The sequence below is a fragment of the Gavia stellata genome, chromosome 12 (genome assembly GCF_030936135.1).
Source record: "Gavia stellata isolate bGavSte3 chromosome 12, bGavSte3.hap2, whole genome shotgun sequence".
NCBI classification, from domain to species: Eukaryota; Metazoa; Chordata; class Aves; order Gaviiformes; family Gaviidae; genus Gavia; species Gavia stellata.
The window spans coordinates 7,140,211-7,163,814 of record NC_082605.1 but is presented as its reverse complement, the minus strand read 5'-3'; the positions used below and the strand labels follow the sequence as shown (position 1 = coordinate 7,163,814).

The 23,604-nt window shown below is 64.3% G+C and overlaps 4 protein-coding genes across 6 annotated transcripts in view; 1 reads left to right on the top strand and 3 right to left on the bottom strand.

Moving 5' to 3' along the window:
• Positions 1–93: 93 nt before the first annotated feature.
• Positions 94–3,869, bottom strand: NPRL2 (NPR2 like, GATOR1 complex subunit). Its single transcript, XM_059823347.1, has 11 exons — positions 3,748–3,869; positions 3,265–3,356; positions 2,588–2,756; positions 2,225–2,333; positions 1,773–1,909; positions 1,385–1,482; positions 1,254–1,290; positions 1,006–1,099; positions 815–932; positions 450–592; positions 94–168 (listed from the first exon to the last, which is right to left on the bottom strand). The coding sequence occupies exons 1-11, from the start codon at positions 3,817–3,819 to the stop codon at positions 101–103; spliced, it is 1,137 nt and encodes a 378-aa protein (XP_059679330.1). The 5' UTR covers positions 3,820–3,869; the 3' UTR covers positions 94–100.
• A 269-nt stretch (positions 3,870–4,138) lies between these two features.
• On the top strand, positions 4,139–5,893 carry LOC104262075 (transmembrane reductase CYB561D2). 2 transcript variants are annotated; one of them, XM_059823292.1, is made up of 3 exons: positions 4,139–4,265; positions 4,346–4,383; positions 4,626–5,893. In XM_059823292.1, exons 1-3 carry the CDS (start codon positions 4,139–4,141, stop codon positions 5,127–5,129), a joined length of 669 nt encoding a protein of 222 aa, XP_059679275.1. In that variant the 3' UTR covers positions 5,130–5,893. The 2 variants fall into 2 exon arrangements, with proteins under 2 accessions (XP_059679275.1, XP_059679274.1); XM_059823291.1 differs by having other exon boundaries at positions 4,346–4,440.
• A 940-nt stretch (positions 5,894–6,833) lies between these two features.
• TMEM115 (transmembrane protein 115) lies at positions 6,834–9,291 on the bottom strand. Its single transcript, XM_059823296.1, has 2 exons — positions 8,438–9,291; positions 6,834–7,662 (listed from the first exon to the last, which is right to left on the bottom strand). Exons 1-2 carry the CDS (start codon positions 9,289–9,291, stop codon positions 7,464–7,466), a joined length of 1,053 nt encoding a protein of 350 aa, XP_059679279.1. The 3' UTR covers positions 6,834–7,463.
• Positions 9,292–12,548: 3,257 nt separating this feature from the next.
• CACNA2D2 (calcium voltage-gated channel auxiliary subunit alpha2delta 2) overlaps positions 12,549–23,604 on the bottom strand; it is a 201,057-nt gene continuing 190,001 nt past the window's right edge. Inside the window, exons 21-38 of one of the 2 annotated variants that reach the window (XM_059823569.1) lie at positions 23,022–23,098; positions 21,783–21,803; positions 19,449–19,509; positions 16,954–17,051; positions 16,644–16,734; positions 16,437–16,499; positions 16,211–16,314; positions 16,027–16,125; positions 15,840–15,934; positions 15,527–15,574; positions 15,053–15,124; positions 14,746–14,898; positions 14,575–14,627; positions 14,415–14,470; positions 14,185–14,308; positions 13,622–13,731; positions 13,347–13,435; positions 12,549–12,789 (exon numbers count right to left, since the gene is read on the bottom strand). In XM_059823569.1, coding sequence (XP_059679552.1) covers positions 12,661–12,789; positions 13,347–13,435; positions 13,622–13,731; positions 14,185–14,308; positions 14,415–14,470; positions 14,575–14,627; positions 14,746–14,898; positions 15,053–15,124; positions 15,527–15,574; positions 15,840–15,934; positions 16,027–16,125; positions 16,211–16,314; positions 16,437–16,499; positions 16,644–16,734; positions 16,954–17,051; positions 19,449–19,509; positions 21,783–21,803; positions 23,022–23,098 — 1,543 coding nt within the window. In that variant the 3' untranslated portion in view covers positions 12,549–12,660. The remainder of the gene's footprint in view (positions 12,790–13,346; positions 13,436–13,621; positions 13,732–14,184; positions 14,309–14,414; positions 14,471–14,574; positions 14,628–14,745; positions 14,899–15,052; positions 15,125–15,526; positions 15,575–15,839; positions 15,935–16,026; positions 16,126–16,210; positions 16,315–16,436; positions 16,500–16,643; positions 16,735–16,953; positions 17,052–19,448; positions 19,510–21,782; positions 21,804–23,021; positions 23,099–23,604) is intronic. The other variant, XM_059823570.1, reaches the window with a different exon arrangement.

Here is a 23,604-nt window from a genome sequence, read left to right as displayed (position 1 = left end):
GGGCACACCGGGCTCCGGGGACACACACGGGGGGCGCACGGGGAAACGTGTGCGGGCGACACACGGGCCCCGGTGCGGGCCCAGGCTGCCATCCCCGCCGTCACTTCCAGCACACGATGATGTTGGGGTCGTTCTCCAGGCGCTCATCCAACTCCTTGTAACTCATGCCTGGGGGGAAGGAAGCAGGGCGTTAGTGGGGTGCCCGGCAGCAGTGTCAGTGGGCTGGCTGGGGTGCCCAGCTGCGGTGTCGGGGGGGGGTGCTCCCGACTCCCCCCTCTGGCAGCATGGGCTTGGAAGCCCAGTTCAGCCCAGAGTCCCATCTCCCTGCGGTTTGACGGCTCCCAAAGGGGAGAGGGAGACCCTGAAACCAGTGCCCGGCCCTGGGTGTGCAGGCAGCCCCCTGCCTTCCACCAGCCCCCGGACCTGCACGGAGGAGCCCCGATCCTCACCAGTCTTGCAGCAGATCTCATCATAGCTGTGGCAGCCCGTGTACAGCCGTGCTGGGTGGCTCCGCTCGTCCCGAGCGACCTTGACTGGGTATTTCTGGAGTCGCCGGATAAGGCCCTTCATCAAGCCAAACTGGATGAGCCTCCTGGGGACAAGAGGGGAAGAGACTGGGACCACGATACTGAGGCCTCAAACATCCCAGCTCCCCCCATTCCCTTCTGGTTCCACCAAGCCACACCACTGCCTCAGTTTCCCCACCTACAAATGCAGGGGTTGGGTACTCCCTCCTCACTCCCCCACACTCGCCCCGCCATCCCCAGTGTCACCATCGCCATTGGGGACCAAGCAGGTGGGTGCTGGCTCTGACCTCTCTTCCACCCTCTGGAGCTGCAGGGTGTAGCGGGAGATGAGGTCTCGCACGGTCGTGCCAGGGCTCAGCCCGCAGTACAGCTGGAAGACGTCCCTGAGGCTGGCTCGCTTGTGGCCTGCGGGGACATGTCACCAGTCAGCCTCTCTCTCCCCCGCCTCTGCTGGCAGCCCAGCGTGGGGTCACCGTACCTTGTTTGGTGACGTAGGACAGACACTCTTCCTGGAGACACTTGTCATCCACCAGGTCCTGGACCTTTGGTGTGGTGCAGTAAACGTTGGAGTACTGGAGGGCAAGGGAAAACCAGCTCTGCTCAGCCACTGCTCTGAGGGACAAGACCCACCCTGCTCCAAACCCCATTGTCCCCCCTACACAGCCACCCCAATGGCACAGCCACCCGAATCCTGCTCACAGCCCCACGCTCCACGGCCTGACCCACCTGGAGTATGGAGACGAGCGTGACGACCCCGTAGTACCTGCAAACAGACAAGGAAACATGAGAGACCCTCTCTGCCAGCACCCACCAGCACCCCTCCCACGGGCTGGTCAGGCCCCCTTCCACGCACTTACAGCAGGTTTTGCACGGCAATGCGCACCAAGTTCAGCTCTACGTCGGCTTCTGCGGAAATCTTCTGGACATGCCGAAAGCCGTCGATGTAGGGCAGGATCTAGGAGGGGAGGAGGCAAGGGCTAAGAGAGGAGAGAGGCCCAAGGTATCACCGCGAAGCCCAGGACTCCCCTGCATCTGGGAGCACGCTGGGATGGACGGGCTCCATCCCCAGCAGCATTTTATCCTTGTGTTGGGTGAATGGGTTGCTCGCAGGCCTGAGCACAAAGACAAGGGGAGCACCAAACTGTGCTCATTAATATCTCCGGGACAGCCCAACTCCCCTCTGCCCCCAGGCAGGCTGGAAACAGATCCTGTTCAAAGCGTACTGCCCTGGCCAAGCACACGGACCTGCTGCGTGGTGAGATCCCATTGGGAGTTGAAGAAGTCATCCTTGTCTTGGGTGAAGACAGGGACATCATACTCCTGCACAATGGGGGGGTCCGGGCGCTGCTCAATCACCTTCAGGTGGATGGTGTTCGACTCATCTGGCCAGGGAAAGTGGAACGCTCAGTCCCCACAGAAACCTCTGCTCCCTTGGGAGCTTGCGAATGTCAGGCCCAGGACACCGCCACGCTGCACGGAGGAAGGTGTTTGCAGCCCACAACCCCATCCCTCCTGGCCCTTCGAGCCACCCAGAGGAAGGCTGGCTCAGATGCCCCTCAGCTCCAAGTGCAGACAGGCAGGGAGCTGCCCGGAGCAAAGCAGGCAGAGCCAACCCGGGCAGGGGATGGCCCAGCTGCCTCCCAGCACTGCCCTGCCCTGCTCCTGCCCTCGCTGCAGGGCTGGTGTGGCTGCCGTACCTATGGGCAGGGTGCATTTTCCTTTGGCATTCAACTCCTCCAGCAGGATAGTCATGATGGGAACCAGCTTCTGTTTACTCTCCTCATTGGAGATGAAGCCGCTTTCCAGCTAAAGAGAGCAGAAAAATTGAGTCAGCTCTTCCCCACAGGATTACCGGCTATAGGAACCACAAGTCTCTGCTCTCATCCTCCCTCAAACTTCAAGTGATGTGTGGGTAAAACCAGCACGATCCCCTCCTCGCCATAAACCCGGCCCCTACCCCAGCAACACCCAGTGACCCACACTGTGCACCAGGACACCAGTGACTCTGTGGGGCGGATTGCGAAGCAGCCAGCCTCTGCTCGCGTCGGCTTGGGCCTCACCTCGAGGGTGGTGAGGTAGCCAGCCAGCTTCTTCACTATGGGCTCCAGGGCACAGGCCTTGGCTCTGGCATCGCACACGAAGCCCAGGTTGAAGAGCAGAGCATTTCGGCTGTACTTCTTGTGCTCAATACACACGGGGCATCCTATCAGCTTCTTCTCCATGGCCGTCCTGCGGGAAGACAAGTATAACCTGCACCTATGCCCTCAGGGAGGCCTAAGCCCTGCATAAGGCTAGTTCCAGGTTGGCTCTGGAGGTAGGGACTTCTCTGCTTTGCAGGAAAAATGATGTCTAATCCCCAAATGCTCAGAGTACAGAACACACAGTCTGAAAAAGGGGGGAAAAGAAGAGTCAACCATCAGAGAAGAAAACAGTCTTCTTTCAAAACCAGCACAGCTCTCAAGACTCATTTGACTTTCCCGGATTTGAGCCCAACAGAGAACCACATGCAGCACCAGTCACCCCCAGAATCAGGTACCCAACCCCCCTGCATGGGTAACTGTGGGCATCGTAATGAACCTGCTGACCACTGGGACAGAAATCCCTGTAAGCCCCCAGCTGACAGCTGGCACTGTCTTATCACCCAGCTGTCATCTCCCACTGGCAGAGACTCGCCCAGTCGTGGTGAGGACAGCGGATCCCCCCATGGGGCAGGAACGGGTGGTTTGCCGACACTCACACAGTGATCAGCTTGTTCTGCAGCTCAGGCTTCGTGATGACATACACCTGGATGGTATCAAAGAGCTCCCGAGAGATGAAGTCCTCCGGGACCTGCAGTGGCACAGAAAGCCCCACTCCAGCCTCACCCGGCTGCGAGCCCCGGCCCACCCCCCTGCCCCCACCTGGGGAGCGGTCTCCACCCCTGCCCCCCGCCCCTCCCCCCATTCTCCCCTCCCCCCATTCTCCCCTCCCCCCATTCTCCCCTCCCCCCATTCTCCCCTATGGGCACTCCTGGGCCCCAGGCACAGCCCCGCCAGCGGGCAGGTGCTCCCGGGGCCCGGCCTCCCGTCAAGGCCCTGCCCCGGTACCGGCCCCCGGTATCACAGAATCACTACGGTTGGAAAAGATCATCAAGTCCAACCATCAACCACCGGTAGGTGCTCTCAGGCCCCGCCGCCCCCCCCGGGCCCAGGCCCAGGTCCAGACGCAGACCCCGCCCCACCTGGTAAGTGATCTTGGGTCCCAGCGTGGGGTGGAACTCGCTGAAGAAGACGCACTCGATCCTGCCGCCCATGGCAGCCCGAGGAGGGCCCAGTCCGGCCCCGGGCCGGCCCCGGTGCAGCAGCGAAGGCGGCGGAGGAACGGCCCGCACCGCGCATGCGCCAAGCGTCCAGCTGGCCACCGTAGCGCCGCCTCTGAGGGATTACGTCACACGGCCGCGCCGGAAAAGGCAGGTCCTCACTCTGAGCGACAGCTCAGTCCACCCATTCAGCGGCGGCGCGGCGAAGAGTAGGCGGGCCCTAGCGCAGACGGACAGCCCGCCTCGTCCAATCAGAGGCCGCGTCCCGGCCCGCCCGTCTCGGCGGCGGTGGTTCCCCCCCCCCGCGGCCGCCATGGCCCTGACGGCGGAGACCGAGTCCCGGCTGTACCGCTCGCTACGCGCCGCCGCCGGCGCCGTCGCCCACCTCGTGGCGCTGGGCTTCCCCACCGCCGTGGCCGTGCTGGCGCGGCCCGGATCCAGTGAGTGCCGGGGCCGGGACCGGGGCCGGGCGGGGCGGGCCTCTCCCCAGCTCACCTCAGTGCCTGCCTTTCCCTTGCAGGCCTCTTCTCCTGGCACCCGCTGCTCATGGCCCTCGCGGTAAGTCCCGCGCCCCCACCGCCCCGGTTACCGGCCACCTCCCCGTGCTGCGCCCCTGCCACGGGCACCTCCCTCGGGGAGAGGAAGGGGCTCTGCTGGCGGAGAGCACCCGGCGCAGAGGACAAGGCCCCTGTGCTTTCCGTGGGTGGTGGGAGGCTGAGCCCTGGGAGACGCGGGCCCGCTGCCAGTTCTGCCCCCGGCTGGGCCGGCCGGTGCCAATCCCCCTGCGCTCTGTCTCCCAGTTCTCGTTCCTGATGACGGAAGCCCTGCTGATATTCTCCCCGGAGACTTCGCTGCTCCGCTCCTTCTCCCGCAAAGTCAAAGTGCGGGTGCACTGGGTTCTCCAGCTGCTCGCCCTCCTCTGCGCCCTCCTGGGGCTGGGTGTCATCACCTACAACAAGCACCTGAACGGCAAGGCCCACTTCGTCACCTGGCACGGCCTGACGGGGCTGCTGACCGTGCTGTACGCCGGCGGGCAGTGCATGGGGGGGGTGCTCCTGCTCTACCCCAAGCTGATGAAGAACTGGACGCTGGCCAAGCTCAAGCTGTATCACGCGACCTCAGGGCTGGTGGGCTACCTGCTGGGCTGTGCCAGCCTGATGCTGGGCATGTGCTCCCTGTGGTTCACCACCTCGGTGACCAGCGTCTCCTGGTACCTCGCCATGCTGTGTCCCCTTCTCACCAGCCTGGTTATCATGAACCAGGTAAGCAACGCTTACCTGTACCGCAAGCGGAGCCAGCACTGAGGGCTCGGTGCGGATCCAGACTTCCCCTGTGTGAGCCGGTGAGGCTGGGGCGCCCCCCTGCAGGGTTCCCCTCCTCACAGAGGGTCTCCTCGGAACTAGATTTCTACCTACTTGTCTCTCGTTAGTCCTGGATTGTCCGTAGTGTCTCGTCCCCGGGAGCAGCTACTATGCGTGTGACACCGACCGGGCAGAAGCTGCCCAACTCGTGCCTGCCTCGGTGGGTACATTTCCCAGCATAGGTAAAGCTGCTGATCCCCACGGCAGCTTGGTGCTCAGTGCTGGGAACTGGAGGGTTCACTCAGGATTCCTGCTCCTTTTCCCTTCCCTCGCCACCCAGGGCTGCTTTGGAGCAGGCAGGACAGGAGCTGGCACGTTCCCGGTAAGGAGGGCAGGGAGTCCCTGCTCGCCTGGGAGGCTGCAGCGGGCACTGCGCTGCCTCTCCTGCCACGAAGGCAGCTTGGCCAGTGAAACCGTGGGGCAAAGTTGTGGCTTCAGCCTGGCTGAAGTGGGGTGGCAGCACCCAGGGTGTCTGTCCCCACGACGCAGCCCCACACAGGGACCTGGGGGCTTTCTGGGACCGGTCCAGACGGCCCTGCCTGACGGCTGTGGATCCGGGCACCCATCACCACGCACAAAGCCTTTCTGCAGGCTGGGACAGCGAAGCTTCAGCCTGGTGGGAGGTGGGGGCCGTTTTATAGAGCAAATTACTGACCTGGGCTGCAAACCGGCAGCCTGCAAAGGCGTTTTGTCCCTCTGAGGGGCAGAGGGAACACTGGAAGCACGGGGGGAGTGGGACTTGGCGCAGGCCTGGGGGACGAGCTCTCGAGCCAGCCTGTGAAACAGCCCTTGGGAAGGCAGAAAGCAACCTCCTTGCCTCTCGCCTCGCCAGCACACCAGCCTTCCTTCCAGCCTGCCTGCCACCGGGGCAGCTGGGTGCCTCGAGGCTCCGTCTCCCGCAGCAGTCCTGAGGCTCCTCCTTGGCACATATTCTGCTCTTGGCAGGGCCAGAAAGCTGGGAGTGGCTCCTGGGCTGGGAAATTCCTCTGTATCCAGAGCTTTTATTCAATAAAGATTTCAGGCAGCTACAGTACGACAAGCCCTGTTTACTGCCTGGGGGGGGGGCTATTGGGCTGTGGGCAGACATCCCCCACCCTGCAGATTTCCCACCTCTTCCTGCTTGCAAAGGGTCTCTCCCAACCTCCTGGGAGCACCTGGGAAGAAACCCCCTCCCTGGGGGCTGCTCCATGCCCCACCCTGCCCATGCTCTGCTGCGGGAGCTGACTCTTTCAAAGAACTCTTTATTGATACCGAAACGTCTATGTTTTTCCCGGTCGACAAAACCTTCTCGTGTGGTCCTTTAAAAAAATAATCACGACACCATCAACCCACATCCCGGGCTGGGGACTGCCCGGGGAATCGGGAGCTGCGAGGAGGCTGTCACAGGGAGCATCCTCTCCATCCCGAAAGAAAAAAAAAAAAACAAAACCATCAACACAGAGGAAAAGAGAAGGGGGAGCCCATATTCTACCTGCAGGAAAGAAAACCTGCTGCCGGAGGAAGTAGCGAGAGCCCCACCATAAAAATTAATTCCAGCTTCTAGTGTAATCTGACAAACGGATTAGCTGGGGAGCAGCCAAGGGCACTGGCTCCTCACAGGGCTGGCTTTGGGGGCAGGAGAGGGAGGAGAACCCCCCCCCCCCCCCCCCGCAAAGCCCAGAGCTGGTGGCGCTGGACCACCGCCAAGAGGGGCTGGACAGACCCCTCCTGCCCAGCAGCCTGTCCCCTTGCCTGGCAAACCTCTCACCAGTCACAGTGAGCTCCTGCCAGAGCCAGGGGAGGCTCCCCATGGGAAAGGGATTTGGAAAAGAAACCCGCCAGCCTTCCTGTTCCCTCGGTTACGGACAAAACTACCTTCAGAAAGGAGGAAGTAAGTGTTGCGTGCTCTGGCCAACCCCCGGCGCAGAGAAGCGAGGAAGTGCTGCTGACTTGGCTCCTGTGTGGGCAAGCGCAGCGGTCTCGGGGCAGGGATCAGCCCCATGTCCCCCTCCTGGAACAGCCCCTGCTGCCTGTGCAGACGTCCACGGCCCGCCCTGCGCCGAGGGGAGTGGCTCAAGGAACCCCAGTCCTTGCGGTGGCAGCAGCGCCGTCGTCCTGGGTGCCCGGTGCTGGCCGCGAGTGGCGACGAAGCGTTGGAATGAGGTAGCCCCCCTGCCTCTGCTGCGGAAAGAGTCCTGGCTCCCCACTGAGCGTCCCGGCTGTGCAGGGGGGACACGAGGGGGGTTAGCAGCTCTCTGACAGAGACGGGGCGGGGAAGGGGGGCGGTGTGTCGGCCGGTCACAGCTGGGATGGGGCATCCTGGAAGGTGATGAGGCTGGACTCCTGGCCAGCGCCCTTCCCGGCTGCGCCAGTGTCGGGCAGCAGTGGGCTGTCGGCCTTCACTGCCACCTCCTCCTCGTCGTCCTCCATGCTAGGCCAAGCCGACTGGTCCTCCACGCGCTTCAGCCGCTCGTTCAGGGCCTTCAGGGCCAGCTGCCTACGGGGCAAGGGCAGACAGGCGGCTTAACCCCAGGTCCAATAGGCAGAGCAGGGGTTAATGGCTCTGCCCCATGGGGTGCTGTGCAAGCCCATCCCTGGCTCATTCCCAGCAGGAGAGGGTGGATTCAGCAGCGCTGGAGATGAACCGGAGCGCCTGGGACTGCCCCGCAGAAACCCACTCACGCTCCCAGACTACCTACGCAGAGTTTTCGTGCCACGTGGTATACTCAGAGGCTGTCAGACTGCATGCAGGCCGCTCCGGGAACAGGGGAAGAAAGGTGTAAAGCAGGGCAGGGGAAAGTGGAGCGCCAACGCCTTGTCCAAACCTTCCTGCTGGGGCTCGGGAAGGCCAGCGCCAGGCATATGGGAGGGCCAGGGCGCGGGGCTGACTCAGCACTTTCCCCTGGGCCGTGATGACCGGTGTGGGGCTGCCGCGAGCAGGGGGCCAGCACCTCCCCAGGTAGCTGTGGTCTGCCTTCTATAGGGACCCCTGACCCCAAATCTCACCTGCCCCTTCCCCAGCATCTCCCTGCTCCTCCCCCGTGCTTCCACCATTGCTCCGCATTTGGAAGAGTGGGACAACGTCCCACCAGCCCCCCAAAATGCTCCCCACCACCTCTGCAATAGGGAGGGTGGCCCCCAGCAGACCCCCTGGAGAAGGCCTCCGCCTCAGCATCCTGCACCCAAATCTCCCTGCTCCCTCTCGTTTGGATTTTAAACCCGACCCTCACTGCCCAAAAATGTGACCCCCATGGAAACGGTGTGAGCAGTACCTTCTCCTCTCGGCATCCTGGGGGTCCGTCCCTGGCAGGCTGATGGTGATGGATGACGGGGCACCCACATCGTAGCGTTTGACCGTCTTGCGGCAGACCTTCACCTTCACCAGGATGCCATGCACCAGGTTGGCTACCAGACCCACCACGGGCTGCAAGATCTCGGGGAAGAAAGTGGCAAAGGCGAAGTGGTCGGACATGTCTCCACGGCCTCTACTGTGCCGCTGGTAGAAACGGAGATAGACCCAGCTGGAGAGGAGCCCGAAGCCGTACGAGGCCAGTACATTGCTCTCGACAAGGGTGGCAAGCCGCAGCAGAGCCAGGAGAAGGAGCAGGAGCATGGGGACAGCCTTCATTCTGACCTGGGGTACCTTCAGGACGGTGCTGTCCCCCATCGTCTGCTTGAGGGCCACCAAGACTCCCCCGAGGAAGCCCAGCCCGCCGTGGATGCGGATGGCGAACAGGTAAGCGAGGTGGAAGGAGGCCACGTAGGTGAGGAAGTAGGCGAGGGCCCCCAGGAGCCCCACCGAGACGTTCACCACCGCGAAGAAGACCAGCAGCTCCAGGGCGCCCCAGAGGGGCTCCAGCAGCCGGCCGGCCGCCCCCAGCGTGGCCAGGCTGGCCGCCAGGCCCCAGGCCCGCTCCTCCACCAGCCCGTGCGTCAGCAGCGTCCAGACCCAGAAGTTGGGGGGCAGAAGGTAGCCGGGGGTCACGCCCAGGCCGTAGGCCGTGTCCAGGCCGAAGGAGAGCAGGTAGAGCAGGAGGACGGCGGCGCTCAGCGACTTCACCACCACGCTGGTGCCGGCCAGCGCCGCCAGGAAGTGTTGCCGGGCCACCGGCAGGTACCGCCGCATCTTCGGCCCCCGCCGGCGGGACGGGGCTGCCCCGCGGGGGCTACAGCGCCCGGCCTCCCCCCCACCCCCCCCGCCCGCCGGGGCCGCCTCCCCCCCGCCGGGCCCCGCTCAGCCCCCGTCCAGGCCCGGGCCGCTCCAGCCGCCGCCGCAGGCCAGGCCGCGCTCGGGCCCGCTGCTAGGCCAGGCCGGGCGCGGACAAACAGCGGTTCTGCGCATGCGCGGCGCGGGGGCGGGACCGGCCCCTCGGGGGCGGGACCGGCGTCCCGCCGCAAGGCACGCTGGGACGCGTAGTCCGGCCGCGGCTGCCGGCCACGGGGGGGGGGGACATGGACACGGGGGGGCTCGGGGGAGAGTCACGGCGGGACACGGACACGAGGGGACGTGGGGGGCATGGGGGAGAGGCGCAGGGGAACACAGACGTAGGAGAGGGATGGGGGAACACAGTTCTGGGGGCGTGGGGGGATAGGCATGGGCACGTGGACGTGGGGGCGCACAAACCCGGGGGGGGACACGGACACGGGTGGGCCGGGCACGGAGGGGCACTCGTGGACGTGGATCCCCCACGTCCACGAGTGCCCCTCCGTGCCCGACCCACCCGTGTCCGTGTCCGTGTCCCCCACAGGGCAGGGGAACATGGATGTGGGGACACAGACACAAGAGGACACAGGCGTGGAGAGGGGGGTGACACGGGGAAGGGGGACACTGTCCCACGGGGACATAGGGAGATGGGGGAGCCCGGGGGGGGGCGCATGGTGAGGGGCTGCTGCCCCACAGCCCCTGTCTGAGCCCACAGCGCTGCCTGCGCCCCTGCCTGCACCCCCTCTCCCTTCCTGTGCCCCTGCCTGCACCCCTGCCTGCACCCCTGCCTGCACCCTCTCTCCCTGCCTGTGCCCCTGCCTGCACCCCTGCCTGCACCCCTGCCTGCACCCCTGCCTGCACCCTCTCTCCCTGCCTGCACCCCTGCCTGCACCCTCTCTCCCTGCCTGCGCCCCTGCCTGCACCCCTGCCTGCACCCCTGCCTGCACCCCTGCCTGCACCCTCTCTCCCTGCCTGCGCCCCTGCCTGCGCCCCTGCCTGCACCCCTGCCTCTCTCCCTGCCTGCACCCCTGCCTGCACCCTCTCTCCCTGCCTGCACCCCTGCCTGCGCTCCTGCCTGTGTGCCCCTGCCCATCTCCTGCCCGCATCCCTGCCCATCAGCCTCACAGCAGAGGTGCAGGCAGGCGTGAAGGCAGCGGCCTGGCTGGCAGGAGCTCCCCGATGTCCTGCCCGGCCCCCCCCCCGGCACTGTGCCCCCCCCGGCCCTGCCCACGTACCCGGGCAATGACGCAGCCACCGCCTGTGAAGTGAAAATATGAACATTATTTAATAACTGAGTCTCTGTAATAAACCATTTGAAAATATTTTACAAGGAGTCACACACACGATATCTTACAAATTGTCTTTTTGTTGGTTTTTTTTGAAGTTTTCCAACTCTTCTGTACAAAAAAAAAATTAAAACCCAAAGAAATTAAAAATAAATTAAAGAAAATCAATTAAAAACCCAACGCCTTTGAATGAGCAGAGAGAAGCTTTCTGGGGGGGGGCAGTATGGGGCAGGATGCGACCCCGGTGGGACAGGGGGGCCCGGGGCTGCGCCACCCCTTCGTCTCATTGGTTTTTAACTTAAAATAGACTATATATGTATATATTTATAGGTATGTATAGTGGTGGTTTTCTGGCAGAGCACCTAACTAGACTACAGAAGTACACACACTCCCGGTAACACAGAGCCATCTGTTCAAACACGGTTCCCAGAGACAGTAACCAAACACACACTGAAAAAGCTACAAGCAGAATGACCATTAATTAACCCCAGCACTAATTAGCGCCTGGCGCCCTCCCCAGCCCCCCCAGGGTGGCTGTGCCAAGGGGGCTCCCCTGGCCCTGGTTGATGGGGTGGCTCTGAGTGGGGTGCCCCTGGGGGGTGAGGGTCCCCGGGGCTGCCTGCCAGGGCAGGGGCTCCTGGCACTGCCGGGAGCAGTGGGGCGTGCGGGTGGTGGGTATGGCACCCCCTGCACCGCAGCACCCCAGGGTGTCACGGCCAGGCACCCTGCACCCTGTGCTGGGCCCCCCCTGCACCGCGGCACCTCTCCTGGCTGGGGTGGCAGGGTGCGGTGGGGTGCCGTGGGGTGCTGGGGATGAGCAACCACTCTGTCCGCCTCCTTGGCACCCAGCATTTCGGCTGCAGGGGGATGCCCCCACCCAAGTGCCCTGGCGTGACCCCCAGCACCTCAGGGCGCCCTGCTGCAGGGGCACCTCCTGCCCCCCCAACGCTGGGTGCCCCCAGCCAGGACCTCAGCAGCACCTGGGGAGCAGCTATGCCCACCGTGGCCGGCTGGCAGCCCCCATGCCGGCGCCCCAAGGGACGGGGCACATCCCATCTGGGGACATGCGGCACCTCCTGCTTGGGGACACGCAGTACATCCCACTGTGGGGCACATGGTGCGACCTGCTCAGGCGCACGTGGCACACCCCATCTGGGGACATGTGGCACATCCCCATCGGGGACAGGCAGCATGTCCCGCTGGCCGGCGCGGTTTCTTTGGCAGGGCTGCCGGGGTGAAGGCGGCCAGGGGGGCCAGGCAGGGCTGGGGAGGGCAGGATTTCACAGTGATCTGCAGAACGGAAAAGAAACAAAATACATTTTTTTCCCCCTCCTTTTCATCCCAATATCTGTGCCCAGGAACGCACGAGAGCGGCTGAGCCCAGAGCAGGGACCAGGGCTCCATCCTGTCCCGGCCGGTTGCCCCCCGCCTCCGTCCCTGCCCGCACCCAGCCCCGAGCCTGCAGGGATGCTGGAGCTGCCTTCCGCCCCGCACACCCGGCGTGGCCGGGGGAGGCCGGTACCCGCTGGAACAAATAATACTGACCCGCACAGTCAAGTCCTTTTCTCTTATTTTTTTCTTTTTTTTCCTTTTTTCCCCCCTTTTTTTTCCCCCATGTGTCCTCGTTGCTAACAATAAACACTGCCGTTCTCCAGGCAAAAATGTCGGAAACTCGATGTAGAAAGATCTGGTTTAAAATCTTCAGGCTAAAAAAATAGGCGAGGTGGATGGGGGGGTTGCGGGCAGAGGGCACAGACGCCACTTTCCGAGTCCGAGCGGCCGGGAGGGTGCGACGCCAGGGCACCCACCCGGTCCCCGCTCCGCTGGAGAGCCCCTGCCCGCACCCCAACTCTTCTTTGGCTGCGGCCGGTGGGGAGCACAGGGCGGCATCGCGGGGGTCCCCGAGGCGGTGGAGGGGGTCGTCGTTCCCGCTCCACCGGGCCAGGGAGGGGGATGGAGATGGAGCTTGAAAGAAAAGAAAGCTGGCGGGGGCGGCCGGGGGGGGCTAAAGGCAGGCGGCCGGGGGCAGCGGGTGCTGGCTGGCGCTGGAGTAGAGGAGCAGCAGCTGCAGAGAGAGCAGGACCCCCAGGGAGGGGGCGAAGGAAGCCCCTCGGCCGCAGTCTGAGGTATCTTCCTGGGGGGGCAAAGGGAGAGAGGCCGTGGGGCACCCCCAGCGGTGCCTCGGATCCCCAGAGGCACCCTCTGCCCTGGCAGGGGCACCCGTAGCCCCCCTGCAGCCCTGCTGCACCTCCTGCCCTGGGACCCCCGTGGCACTGTCCCCCTGGGGGACACCCCAGGGTGCTGCTCTCCCTGGGACCCCCATGGCTCTGCTCCCCCCCCCCACCAGGAGGGCACCCCATGGCATCACTCTCCTAGGGATCCCCCATGGGTCTGATCTCCCCAGGGGCACCCCAAGGCTCCTGAACCCTGCCCTGGTCCTCCCAGGGCTCCAAACCCCCATCAGGGGGTCCCCCCATGGCACTGCACCCCCAGGATCCCCCCATGGCTCTGCTCCCTGATGGGGGGGGGCACTCACCTCTCCATTCCCCCCAGGGGGCAACCCCTCAGCGCTGCTCCCCTGGGGACCCCCCATGGCTCCACTCTCCTCCTCAGGGGGAACCCACTGCCCCAATTCCTCCCAGGGGTCCCCCCTCAGCTCTTCCCCCCCGCGCCCTTCTGCACCCCACGTACTGTTGCATTGTAGTCGAAGCAGATGTGGGGGCCTTTCCGGTAGCGGGGCCTGTCCACCAGCTCACACTGGTTGGGGTCCCTCGGTGGGGCTTTGCAGGTCAAGGAAATCACCGGGGACAGGGCGGTGGGGGCACGTGGGGTGCCCCACAGCCACCCTCAGCCCCTCCGACAACGGGCCGGCTCCCTCCACCCCCGCCTGACCCCGCAGCTCCTGCCCTCCCCCCCCCTTCTGCCACCACATCCTGGGGGGACACAGCCGGACCACCAAAGGATACCTCTTACCTCTGCCTGCAGCAGCTTGACGGACTCGCACTGGCTGCAGAGGGGCTTGTCGGCCACCACGAAGAGCAGGTTGGTGTTGGCCAGCCTCTGCGCGTGGAAGAGCCTGGGGGCGCGATGGCAGCGGGGACACCGGTTACCCTGTGCCCCGATCCCCCCTTGGCCCCCGGTCCCAGCCCTGCTGGTGGGTGGCTCCGGGGAGGCTGAGCCAGCGGGGTGTCCCTGTCCTCATCCCCATCCCTGTCCCCATCCCTGTCCCCACCCCCATCTCCACCCCCTCCCGGTCCCCACGCCGAGGGGCTGCCCAGGGAATTGGCACCAATGGGCTTTCAGGGCTCGGTCTCACCTGGTGGAGCCCTGGGGATGTCACCATCATCCCACAGCCCACGGGGACACTACTGTCACTCTCCCCCCTGCCTGGATACCACAGCCCCCCTGAGCGCTGCACGGCATCTCCCATTGCCCCCATGCAGGTGGCTACACAGGGGTCCCAGCAAGAGCAGCCGGGGGGGTTGTCCCCAGCCCTGCCCGCGCGGTGGGATGGCGGGGACAGACCCACCTGGAGCAGTTGCCGCAGTCGATGATGGCGTTGTAGGTGGCATTGACAGTGCTGAAGTAGTACTGCGTCTGCTTCATGATGCAGCTCGTCTCCCTGGCCTCCATGCTGTCCCCCGCGACCTCCTCTGCGCCGGCACAGCGCCGTGGGCCAGGGGCCACAGACCCCCCCGCCACGCACCCCTGCCGTGTCCTCTGCCCACCCCCCCGCCCCGAGGCTCCCTGGGGACTCACCCGTCTGGAACCAGCTGCTGTAGGTGAGGCTGTACAGGAACTGCTGGAAGAGGGACCTGGGGAAGGAGCGCGCGGCCTCGTTGCCGTCCCAGCGCCAGGGACGCGCTGGTGCACCCCCGGATGGAAACAGCCGCCGGGGAGGGGACGTGGCGGGACTCACCAGGCTGCGGCAGAGGTCCACCAGGCGAGGTTCAGGAGATCGGCCACAGTAGGCTGTGGACAAAGAGGGGGGCAGTGAGCCAGCGGGTCCCCATGCGGGGCGCTGAGGACACACCCGCAGGTCCCCGAGCTCCCCGATTGCGCGGTGGCCACCATCCCTGCGGGTGCTCACCACGAAGACGCCGCGGGGCGCAGCGCCCGTGTTGCTCTGGGCCTCAGGGGCGCAGACAGACTGGAAGTCGTAGGATTCCTTGCGGGCGTAGAAGGAATTGTTGTAGAGGGCGGACATCAGGTTGGCATCCACCTCGCTGAAGAACTTGCCCACCTGGGATGGGGACACTGAGTCTGCACCCAAATGCCACCTTGCTGTGGGTCTCCCCCAGCAGGGACTCAAGCAGGGCTGTGTCACACCACGGGTGACACGTGCTCAGAGGTCTCACCTCCCCACCAGCATCCCACGCCTCGTGGGCACCACTCACCTGGTACCAGTGGTCCTCCTGGTTGGAGAGCACCAGGAAGCCCCCGTCGTCGATGAGGACACAGATGAGGTCCTGGGGAAGGAGGGCAGTGTCACCCACCCCTGGCTGTGCCCAGGGCAAGGCACGACAGGCAGGGCAGGGGGGTGACAGGCAGGCAGGGGGGCCAGCGTGGTGTCCCCAAACCTGGGGGCTGCTCAGAAGCACCTCAGTGCCGGGAGCACCCGCGCTGGGTGTGGGGAGTGGGAACCACCACCCACCCTGGGGGGGATTTAACAGCCCCCTCGGGGGGGGTGCACAGTCCAGTGGGCAGCCCTACGAGGGTGGTCGGGGGCTGACCAAGCTCCAGGAACGGCGGGGGACAGGGTAGGTGCGCTCGCCCAGACAGCATGGGCAGGGGACAGGGAGCCCTCCCAGCCATCCCCCGTTCCCCGTGCCTGCCGTTCCCCGCTGCCCCCACCCATGCCCACCACCCACCTTGTTGTTGGCCTCGCAGTCCATCTCGCAGCTGGTCGAGGGGTCACACTGTCAACCGAAACCAGGGCAGAGGAACAGATTAGTAGGCCACCTTCCCCCTCATGCTGTCCTCCTGGGAGGGGACACGTGGGGTGGTGTCCCCGGGGGACAGGGACGGATGCCCTGAGCAGGGTGACGGGCAGGGCTGTGCTGGAGGTACAAGCCCAGCGGGGCCATGGGCGCCATGTCCCGGCAGTGCTCCCCAGCCATGTCCCCTCCAAGCAGAGCTCCCTCCCCGTCCCCGCAGCCATCCCCCCCGTCCCAGGGGACGTACCCGGCGGGCGCCCAGCTGGTCGCGGTCTGTCCTGTTGCTTGCCAGCACTTTGAACTTCTCAGCCCAGGCCTCCAGGTCCAGCTTCACCCCCACCACTGGGGCAGCGGGGAGACGGGGTCAGCCCCAGCACGGGGGGACGATGGGGACCCCCTCAGCCTGGTGGTGGGGCACCCAGCCCCCTGCCTACCTGCTGGCTTCAGCGTCTTGCCCCCGATGCTGAGCTCCACAGCAGTGCTCACCAGGATCCCGATGGTGTTGTTCTCCAGGTCCAGCCCCCGGTAGCCGGCTGCGGAGGGCAGGGGCGGCATGAGGGGACACACAGGGCCAGCGGCAGCCCGTGCCACCCACTGCCGCCCCCAGCCAGCACGCACCATCCCGGTAGGGCGGCTTGAAGATGTAGCCTTTGTTGTCCAGGCTCCTCCGGTAGAAGCTGGCGTTGAAGGGCTCCGGTTCCTCCTCCCAGTCATCCGCAGCCCTGGGGGGGGAGCAGCCACGGCCATGGCTATCACTCGGCCCCAGTCCCACCGGAGATGGCTCCGCGGGAGCAGGCATGTCACCGCGCAGGGCCGGGCATGCGTGCACCGCCCGGACACTCACTTGTTAGGGAAGACGCGGGTGATGCCCCCGTCGGTGGCTGCGAAGACAGCCAGGAGGCTGTACCTGCAAGAAGAGGGGATGGGTACGGCGGCCATCAGCAGGGTTTTGCTTTGCCCCTGTCTGGTCCCCACAGCCCACCTCAGCCCCCTGTTCCCACTCTGTCCCCAGCCAGCGCTCTCTGTCCCGGGCCACCTTGCCCCCACCTACGTGTTGAGGTCCTGGTCCTTCCAGACCCGCTCCACCAGCTGCTGTGTGATGCCCGTGTCCAGGATCAGGTTGTGCAGGAGGAAGTTGTCGCCTTGGGAGGAAGATGGAGAGGAGGAGGAGGAGGAAGTGAGGCCCTGCCCAGCAGGGGCCACCCATGCACCCCCCACCCCGTCCCAGCGCTGGCTCTGCAGCGGCTCCCGGGGCCCCCACCCCAGCACGGTTCACCCCCTGCCCCATCTCTCCCCATGCCCTGATCTCCTGCAAACCCTGCCACCAGCCCCCCCCCCCGCAGCCGTCCCCAGCTACTCACACTGCTTGGAGTCTGGGGTCACCTTTTCCATGAGGGCAATAAAGTTTTCCAGGAACTCGGTGTTGTTATCCGACAAGTCGAGGTCTTTGCAATACTCTCTGGGGTTTGGGGGACAAGGTTTGTCGTTCGCGAGGATGGAAAAGGCAAGATCAGTTCTCCCCCGGGGACGGCGGGCAGATGCTGGCCGTGCTGCCAGCACCTGGGCTTGCCGGGGGACACGATGGTGATCTGCCACCTCTCCCATGAGCGTCACCCTGCCAGGGCAGCTGGCTGTGGGCTTCTCTGCAGACTGCCTGGCACCCAGCCCTCTGCTGCCTGCAGAGCCGCCGGCTCGGCTGCTGCGCCGGCCCCTGGGTCCATCACCGCCACGGGCACTCAGGCACCGTCACCTCTGCCAGAGACAGGTTTGATGGATCCCAGTTTGTCCAGAGCGGTACAACCCCGAGCCCGGCTCTCCCCATACTGGTGGGGCTACTGGTGGGACTGGGTGCCTCTGCCACTGTACTTACCTGTGGGGCCAGGCGGGTGCCGCCGTGCCCACCCTGCCCTGCCCCTGCGGCACCCCGGGGAGCAGGGGCTCTGCTGTGGGTGCGAGCGGGGTTTTGCCTCGGGAGCCCCTGTGGCTGTGCCGGTGGCACCACGCAGGCGCTCGGCAGCCGTATCTGTACCTTTTGCGTAGATAGTGATGTGCTGGGTGAAGCCCGGCCGGCGGAGGCGGGCGCTTGCCCATGGGCATCACTGGCCCCGAGCCTCTCGTGGGACGGGCACCGCAGGGGGTGCCGTGTCCCCGCTCCAGGTTGGGACCACCCTGAGTGCAGAGCCCCGGCCCTGCCGACGCCGGGGACAGCTGTGACCCCGTCAGTCACCACGAGGCTCTAAGCAGATGGTGTGGGTTAGTGCCACCCTGGGGTGCCAAGAGCCTCCCAGCCTCAGCGGTGCGGCTGCAGGCAGTGTCGGGGGGCTCAGGGCTCCCCCCACTTACGTCCCCTCTGCCAAGCTCCTGACTCCACCAAAAACCTTGTTAAGAGGACAAATGCTGGAGCAGAGGGTGGTGGGGAGTGAGCCCATGGGGCAGCTGAAAAAGCTGGGGCACCCCAGCCAGCCCGTCCCGGCCCCCCGCCCCCTGCTCGGGGGGAGCAGCCACCTAAATATCTACACCGACACGCACAGATACAGGTACTCACACACCCATGGGGAATGGGGGATATACGGTTTCTGAAAATTTCCAGTGGCCCACGGCAGTGCCGACAGCAGATCATACAGTCGCCCTGGGTGCCGGGCCCCCTCCCCGGGCACGCGGCTCCTCCCTGCCGCCCGCTCACGCCAGGCTAGCACCCACCGTGGGGAGGGTGCTCACAGAGACACGTTGGGGAGCACCGAAGGGCTCGCCCTGATTTTCAAAGCCCCCTTTTCTCTCTGGCTGCCCTGGCCGCGGAGCCCCACGCTGGACGCTGACCCCATCACCACAGCCTGAGCGGGGCAGTCAGGGGGCAGACCCACTCCTTGGGCCTCGGGCTCAGACATCACCTCCGTATTTATTCCCGTAGCACACTTATGGGCCAATTTTTTAATAATAGGGGTTTTCTGTTTCTCATTGATACTCTGCTTTGGCTCCCTCACCCCTGCTGTCCCATGCATTGCCCGGCAAAGAAGACCCCCTCCGAAAAGCCGGGGCTGCACAACAACTGTATGTTTTGGGCTGATTTACCCAGAATTAGTGTCAGTGAGTGACGGCTGCTGTTGGCAGGGAGGGCAGGGGGTACCCGCAGGTGGCACAGGCGGCTGCGCTGTAGCCTTGACCTGCTGCAGTCCCCAAGAACTGCAACACTAAAGCATCTCCTAACGGGTTGTTTAGCTGTTGTAATGATGTATAAGTGACAGGTGATTAATTGGTAAAGCTAATTAGGGCTGGTCAGAGGCTGCACTGCAGCTGTGAGAAGGGCAGGGTGCCGGCAGAGCCGTGGTGTTCCCTGAACAGCCCACTGAGGGACAGCCCTTTGTCCTTGCTAGGTGACAAGACTGGGTGGCATGGCCCAGGTGAGGGGACACGTCTGTCTGTCCGGGGGCTACCAAGCTGTCCTCACGTCCCTGTTCGCAGCCTGCGGCCGACAGCCTCCCCAGCCCCCCTGGGCACCCCGAATTTGAGCCGAAACCTACCCTTCCCTCTCCCTACACCCCCGCGGCCAGCGCGACTGTATGATGCCACTGCTGGCCCCTCGCTCGGCGGGGGGATTTTCAGAAACTATACCTATATATGCACGCGCAGAGGTCGGGCCATGCCGGGTGCATATATACGGTGCTGGATGCAACCGGGTGGCGGAGCGGGGCCGGGGTCCCGGCAGCAGCCCCCCCGGCCGAGCGGGCACACGACACACACAGCGAGAGGGGACGGGGAGGGGGTACAAGGCACGATGAGGCAGGGATGGGGGCGATGGGGGGGTGGGCAGCGGGCCTGGGGTGGATGCACACCTCGGCAAGCGCACACGCAAAGCTACCTGGGAGCAATGAACACATGTCCCTCCGACTCAAAGCTGTTGGGCAGCAGGTATTCAAAATCTGCAACAGAAAGGGAAGGTTATCCGGCGGGGAGGGGGGACTGGGACGCCGGGGCCAGGAAGGAGAGAGACGGACAGAGAGAGGGGAGGGAACAACAAAAAAAGGCATTTGCTGCTCTTGGTAACAAGAGAGGAAGGAAAAGGCCGTTCTGCTGTCGCTGGCACCGCACGGGAAGGAAAGTTATAGCCAAATCGGGAGAGGTTTGCCCATCTCGGCTTGAATTTGCTCAGTCGCGGGCTGAAGGCGGGCGGTTGCGTACGCGCGGCTGGTGGCGTGTACGCAGGGACACACAGAGACACACACACATATATATATGCGCGCACATGTATATATATGCATGTTTGGGAGGGCGTGGGGGCGTCTCTCTCTCAGGGAGGGGGTGGTGGGTGAGGGCAGGGAACCACATGCTGCGCTCCTGGCCAGAGGAGGATCACCAAAACACTTGGTTGTCGGGAAAAAAGAAAGGAGTTTTCAGGCATCGACATGGCCAAACGGGGAACCTTGCCGAGGACAGTCCAACCAGAGGCTGCCCGCCCAGCAAAGTGCCGTGCAATGTGCCACCGGGCTCGGGCGCCGGTGGCCCCCCTCCCTCCCTGGGGCGGTGGGACCCCAACGGGGATGGGGGCCCACGCTCACGCACCAGCCCGGCACCTCGCTCTGCTTTAAGTGGGGGGGTCACAGCCCCTGGCAAGGTTTGGGGTGCCTCTTGGGGAGCCCCCTGGCAGAGGGGCGGCAGATGTGGGGTTCAGCTCGCGGGGGCGAGCCGGGTTACAGGGTGCGTGGGGTGGTGCTACGGAGCATCCCGGGGCCACCGGCCCCCCCGGCAGGCACCGCCACCCCCTCGCCCTCCTGCCGGCCCCCGGTGCATTGCAGGGCACAGCCAGAGGTTGGACTGTTGCTCTCTGAGGACTGTAGGCAGGGGCTGGGTACAAGCCGATGAGAGGAAGAGGAGGAGGAGGAAGAGGAGAAGAGGAGTACATAACACTCGTACTTGGTCCATCAGCATTGCCATCGCAGGGGCGCTGGGAGGAGGCAACTCAAAGCTGATAGAACAGGGCTGAGGGTGACACTTCCACCTCCCCACTGTCCAGCCCGCCTGGCCCCGTCCCCCCCGTCCCCCTCTGCGCTGCCATGCCCCCCGCAGCCGTCCCCCTGCCCGTGCTGGGGAGCGGGTGCTGCCGGGCAGGCTGCTGGCGGGCGCCGTGTGCAGGGTGCCATGCGGGCCGTGTGCGGGAGGGAGCGTGGTGGCGGGTCCCCGGGGGACCGTGCATGCTGGGGTGTCCCCTGGCCCGCCGTGGGGTTGTGCCGGAGCTGTGGCTCTGGCTGCACGCGGCCCCTTCTGCTCCGGCAAGCAGATGGGCATTGTGGGGATGTGGGCCAAATCCTGCCCCACTCCGCTGCAGGGGGGCGACCAGCCCCCGAACCCCCCTGCCTGCCTCGGTGAGACTTTGGGCTCAAACTCGGCTGCTCCCAGGGGCACGGATGGCGCTGGGACACTGCAGCTGCCAGGGGCTTCATGCTGGGCCCCGGGACAGTGGGGACGGCCACCGAGCAGCCGTGGGGGCAGGCAGCGCGGCACCCCAGGGCTCGGGCAGCCCGCGTCCCCATGGGGCCAGGCTCGTTGTCCCCCATGCAGCGGGGTGACATTGCCCTGGGGTGGTCCCATCCCCACCTCGGCTCTGCTTGGGGGGCTTCCCCAAAAAAGCCTGTCCCAGAGGGCAACAGCGACGGAGGACTGGGTCCCCCACCCGCCCTCCGTCCCCACCACCTTTGGGCACCCACCCCGCAGCCCCCTGCTCCCTGCACAGCCCTATCCCTTTCAGGTTGAGTTGTCTTGGGGAGGGACGAAGCAGAGGAGCTGGGACGGGGGGAGAAGGAGCCGGAGGAGGCGAGCGGGGGGACAGGAGCAAGAGGGGACGGGGAAAGGTGAGGAAGAACGGGGTATCAAACTAGCTACGAAAAACCTCACAGATCAAAACCGGCAGAGTTTCATACGAGATCGGCTCTTGAACGATATGCGCGGGGAGGGAGTGGGGGATCGTCGTGACAAAGCTCTCATGGACAGAACAAGACATGTTGCTTTCAAATAAAGGGGGAACTGGAGGAGAGGAGGAGGAGGAGGAGGAGGGAGGAAGGGCGAGTCGGTGGCGGTTTGCAGGTTCGGCGTGGCAAACGGGCAGGGAGATGGGCAAGCAGGGGGGCTGGGGGGGGACTGGACACGGGGCGGGGGACGGGGTGGTGAAGGTGAGTGGTCTGAGACTGAAAATACTTGCCCTTCATTTTGATGTTTGGTACTGTGTGAATCCACCATAGAGAGAAAGCAAGAAAAACAACAAACAAAAAAACAACAAACAAAAAAAAAGGGGGTTGGGTGGAAAGGGGGAAGGGGGGCACAAACAATATTTTATTCAATCGCCGTTTGAATAAAAATATTGTGTATCATAATCATACCAAAAGGAAACCTCTTGCAAAAAACGACATGAAAAAAGAAAAAGAAAGAAAAACCCGGTAACGAAAGGAAAAGGCCACAGTGAAATAAGAATAAAAAAAAATGCAAAGATATAACTAGAGAAATATATATATATATTCAATACTCCAAAGGAAAATGAGAGTCAGTAGCAAACAGTTGCAACAGTCTTGATATCGAAATGTCCTCACTGAGTTAGGGGGCATGCACGGCATGGCGGGCAGAGCCGGGGAGGACGGGGGGGTCCCCCCTCCCGGGGACGGGGACAGCCTGGCCTCATCCCCGCGGGGACGTGGGGCTCCTGCCAAGGGATGGAGGGGTGGCAGGGGCTGGGTCCGGAGCGGGGCTGGGGTCGAGCCGCGGGGCGGCCGAGGGGGAGAAATGGGGGGAACCGGAGGAGAGAGGGGAAGGGTCCGGTTCTCCCACGTGGGAGAGGGTCCCCGGGAGCAGCGTGGACCTGCGGTGGGAAAAAGGCTTGGGGGTCAGGGGAGAGAGAAAGAGAGAGAAAGGGGGGGCCAGGCTAACACACACGTACACAGATTAATTCCAAACGAAAATTGAAACCAACCGAAACAGAACTCATAAAAGAATAAATGGCTTAAACCGAAACCAAAGAATCGTAAAAAACCAAAGGAAATTAAAGAGATCCATGCAAACTTTCCCAGGCTCGCAAATTAACTGGCTGCTACAGCATCATCCCTCATCCCCAGGAGGTGAACAGGCAGCGGCACAGCCCCTGCCTGCGCCAGGCAGTGTCTGCCTGCAGCCTGGGGCTCGGGTTTTGGGGTGCAAAGCATAAGGACCAAACCCTGGCACCCCGGGGCACCCCAGGCAGGCAGCTCACTTTCCCTCTGTGCATTCACCTCTACTCATGCCTCTCTTATTTTTGATTTTTCGTTCTTTTTTTTTTTTTTTTGCCTCTCAGAGTGATCCCTATCTCTTTTTGCAGGTTTTTGCTTCATGTTTCTCCCCCCGACAGCCGCGGGCCGGCGTGGGGGCAAGGGGGAGTGCGAGCGGGCGGCGGGGAAAGCCAGGGGCTACTTACACTTCACTTGCAGGATCTGGTCACTGAGGTTGGCCTGGATGTAGTAGGTGCTGTAGGGAGGCAGAACCAGCCCCAGGCTGTGGAGGGGGAGAGCAGACAGGCGGTGTAAGGCTTTACACCCACCCAGAGCCCTTGGCTGGCCCCCAGCCCCTGCCTGGCATCCCCCAGCAGCACCCGGCCCCGGCTGATGGCAGGCAGCAGCCCCGCTGGTCTGCACACCCTGCTGCATCCTTCTTTCCAGGGACTGCACCCAGCACTGTCCTGGGGGCACCCAGGGTCGTCCCTAGAGCACCCAGGGCCATCACGGGGCCTCCAGAGTTGTCCCCAGAGCACCCAGGGTTGTCCCCAAAGCACCCAGGGTCATCCTAGGACACCCAGGGCCACCCTTGGAGCACGCAGGGCCATGCTGGTGGCACCCAGGGTCATCCCCAGTGCACCTACTGCCATCCTGGTGGCACCCAGGGTTGTCCCCAGGGCACCCAGGGCCATCCCGGGGCAGCCCTCAGCACAGGAGGTGACAAGCCCGTCCAGGCAGGGCTGAGACGGGCAAGACACGCCTGCCCCGGAGCCAAGGGAGGTGCAC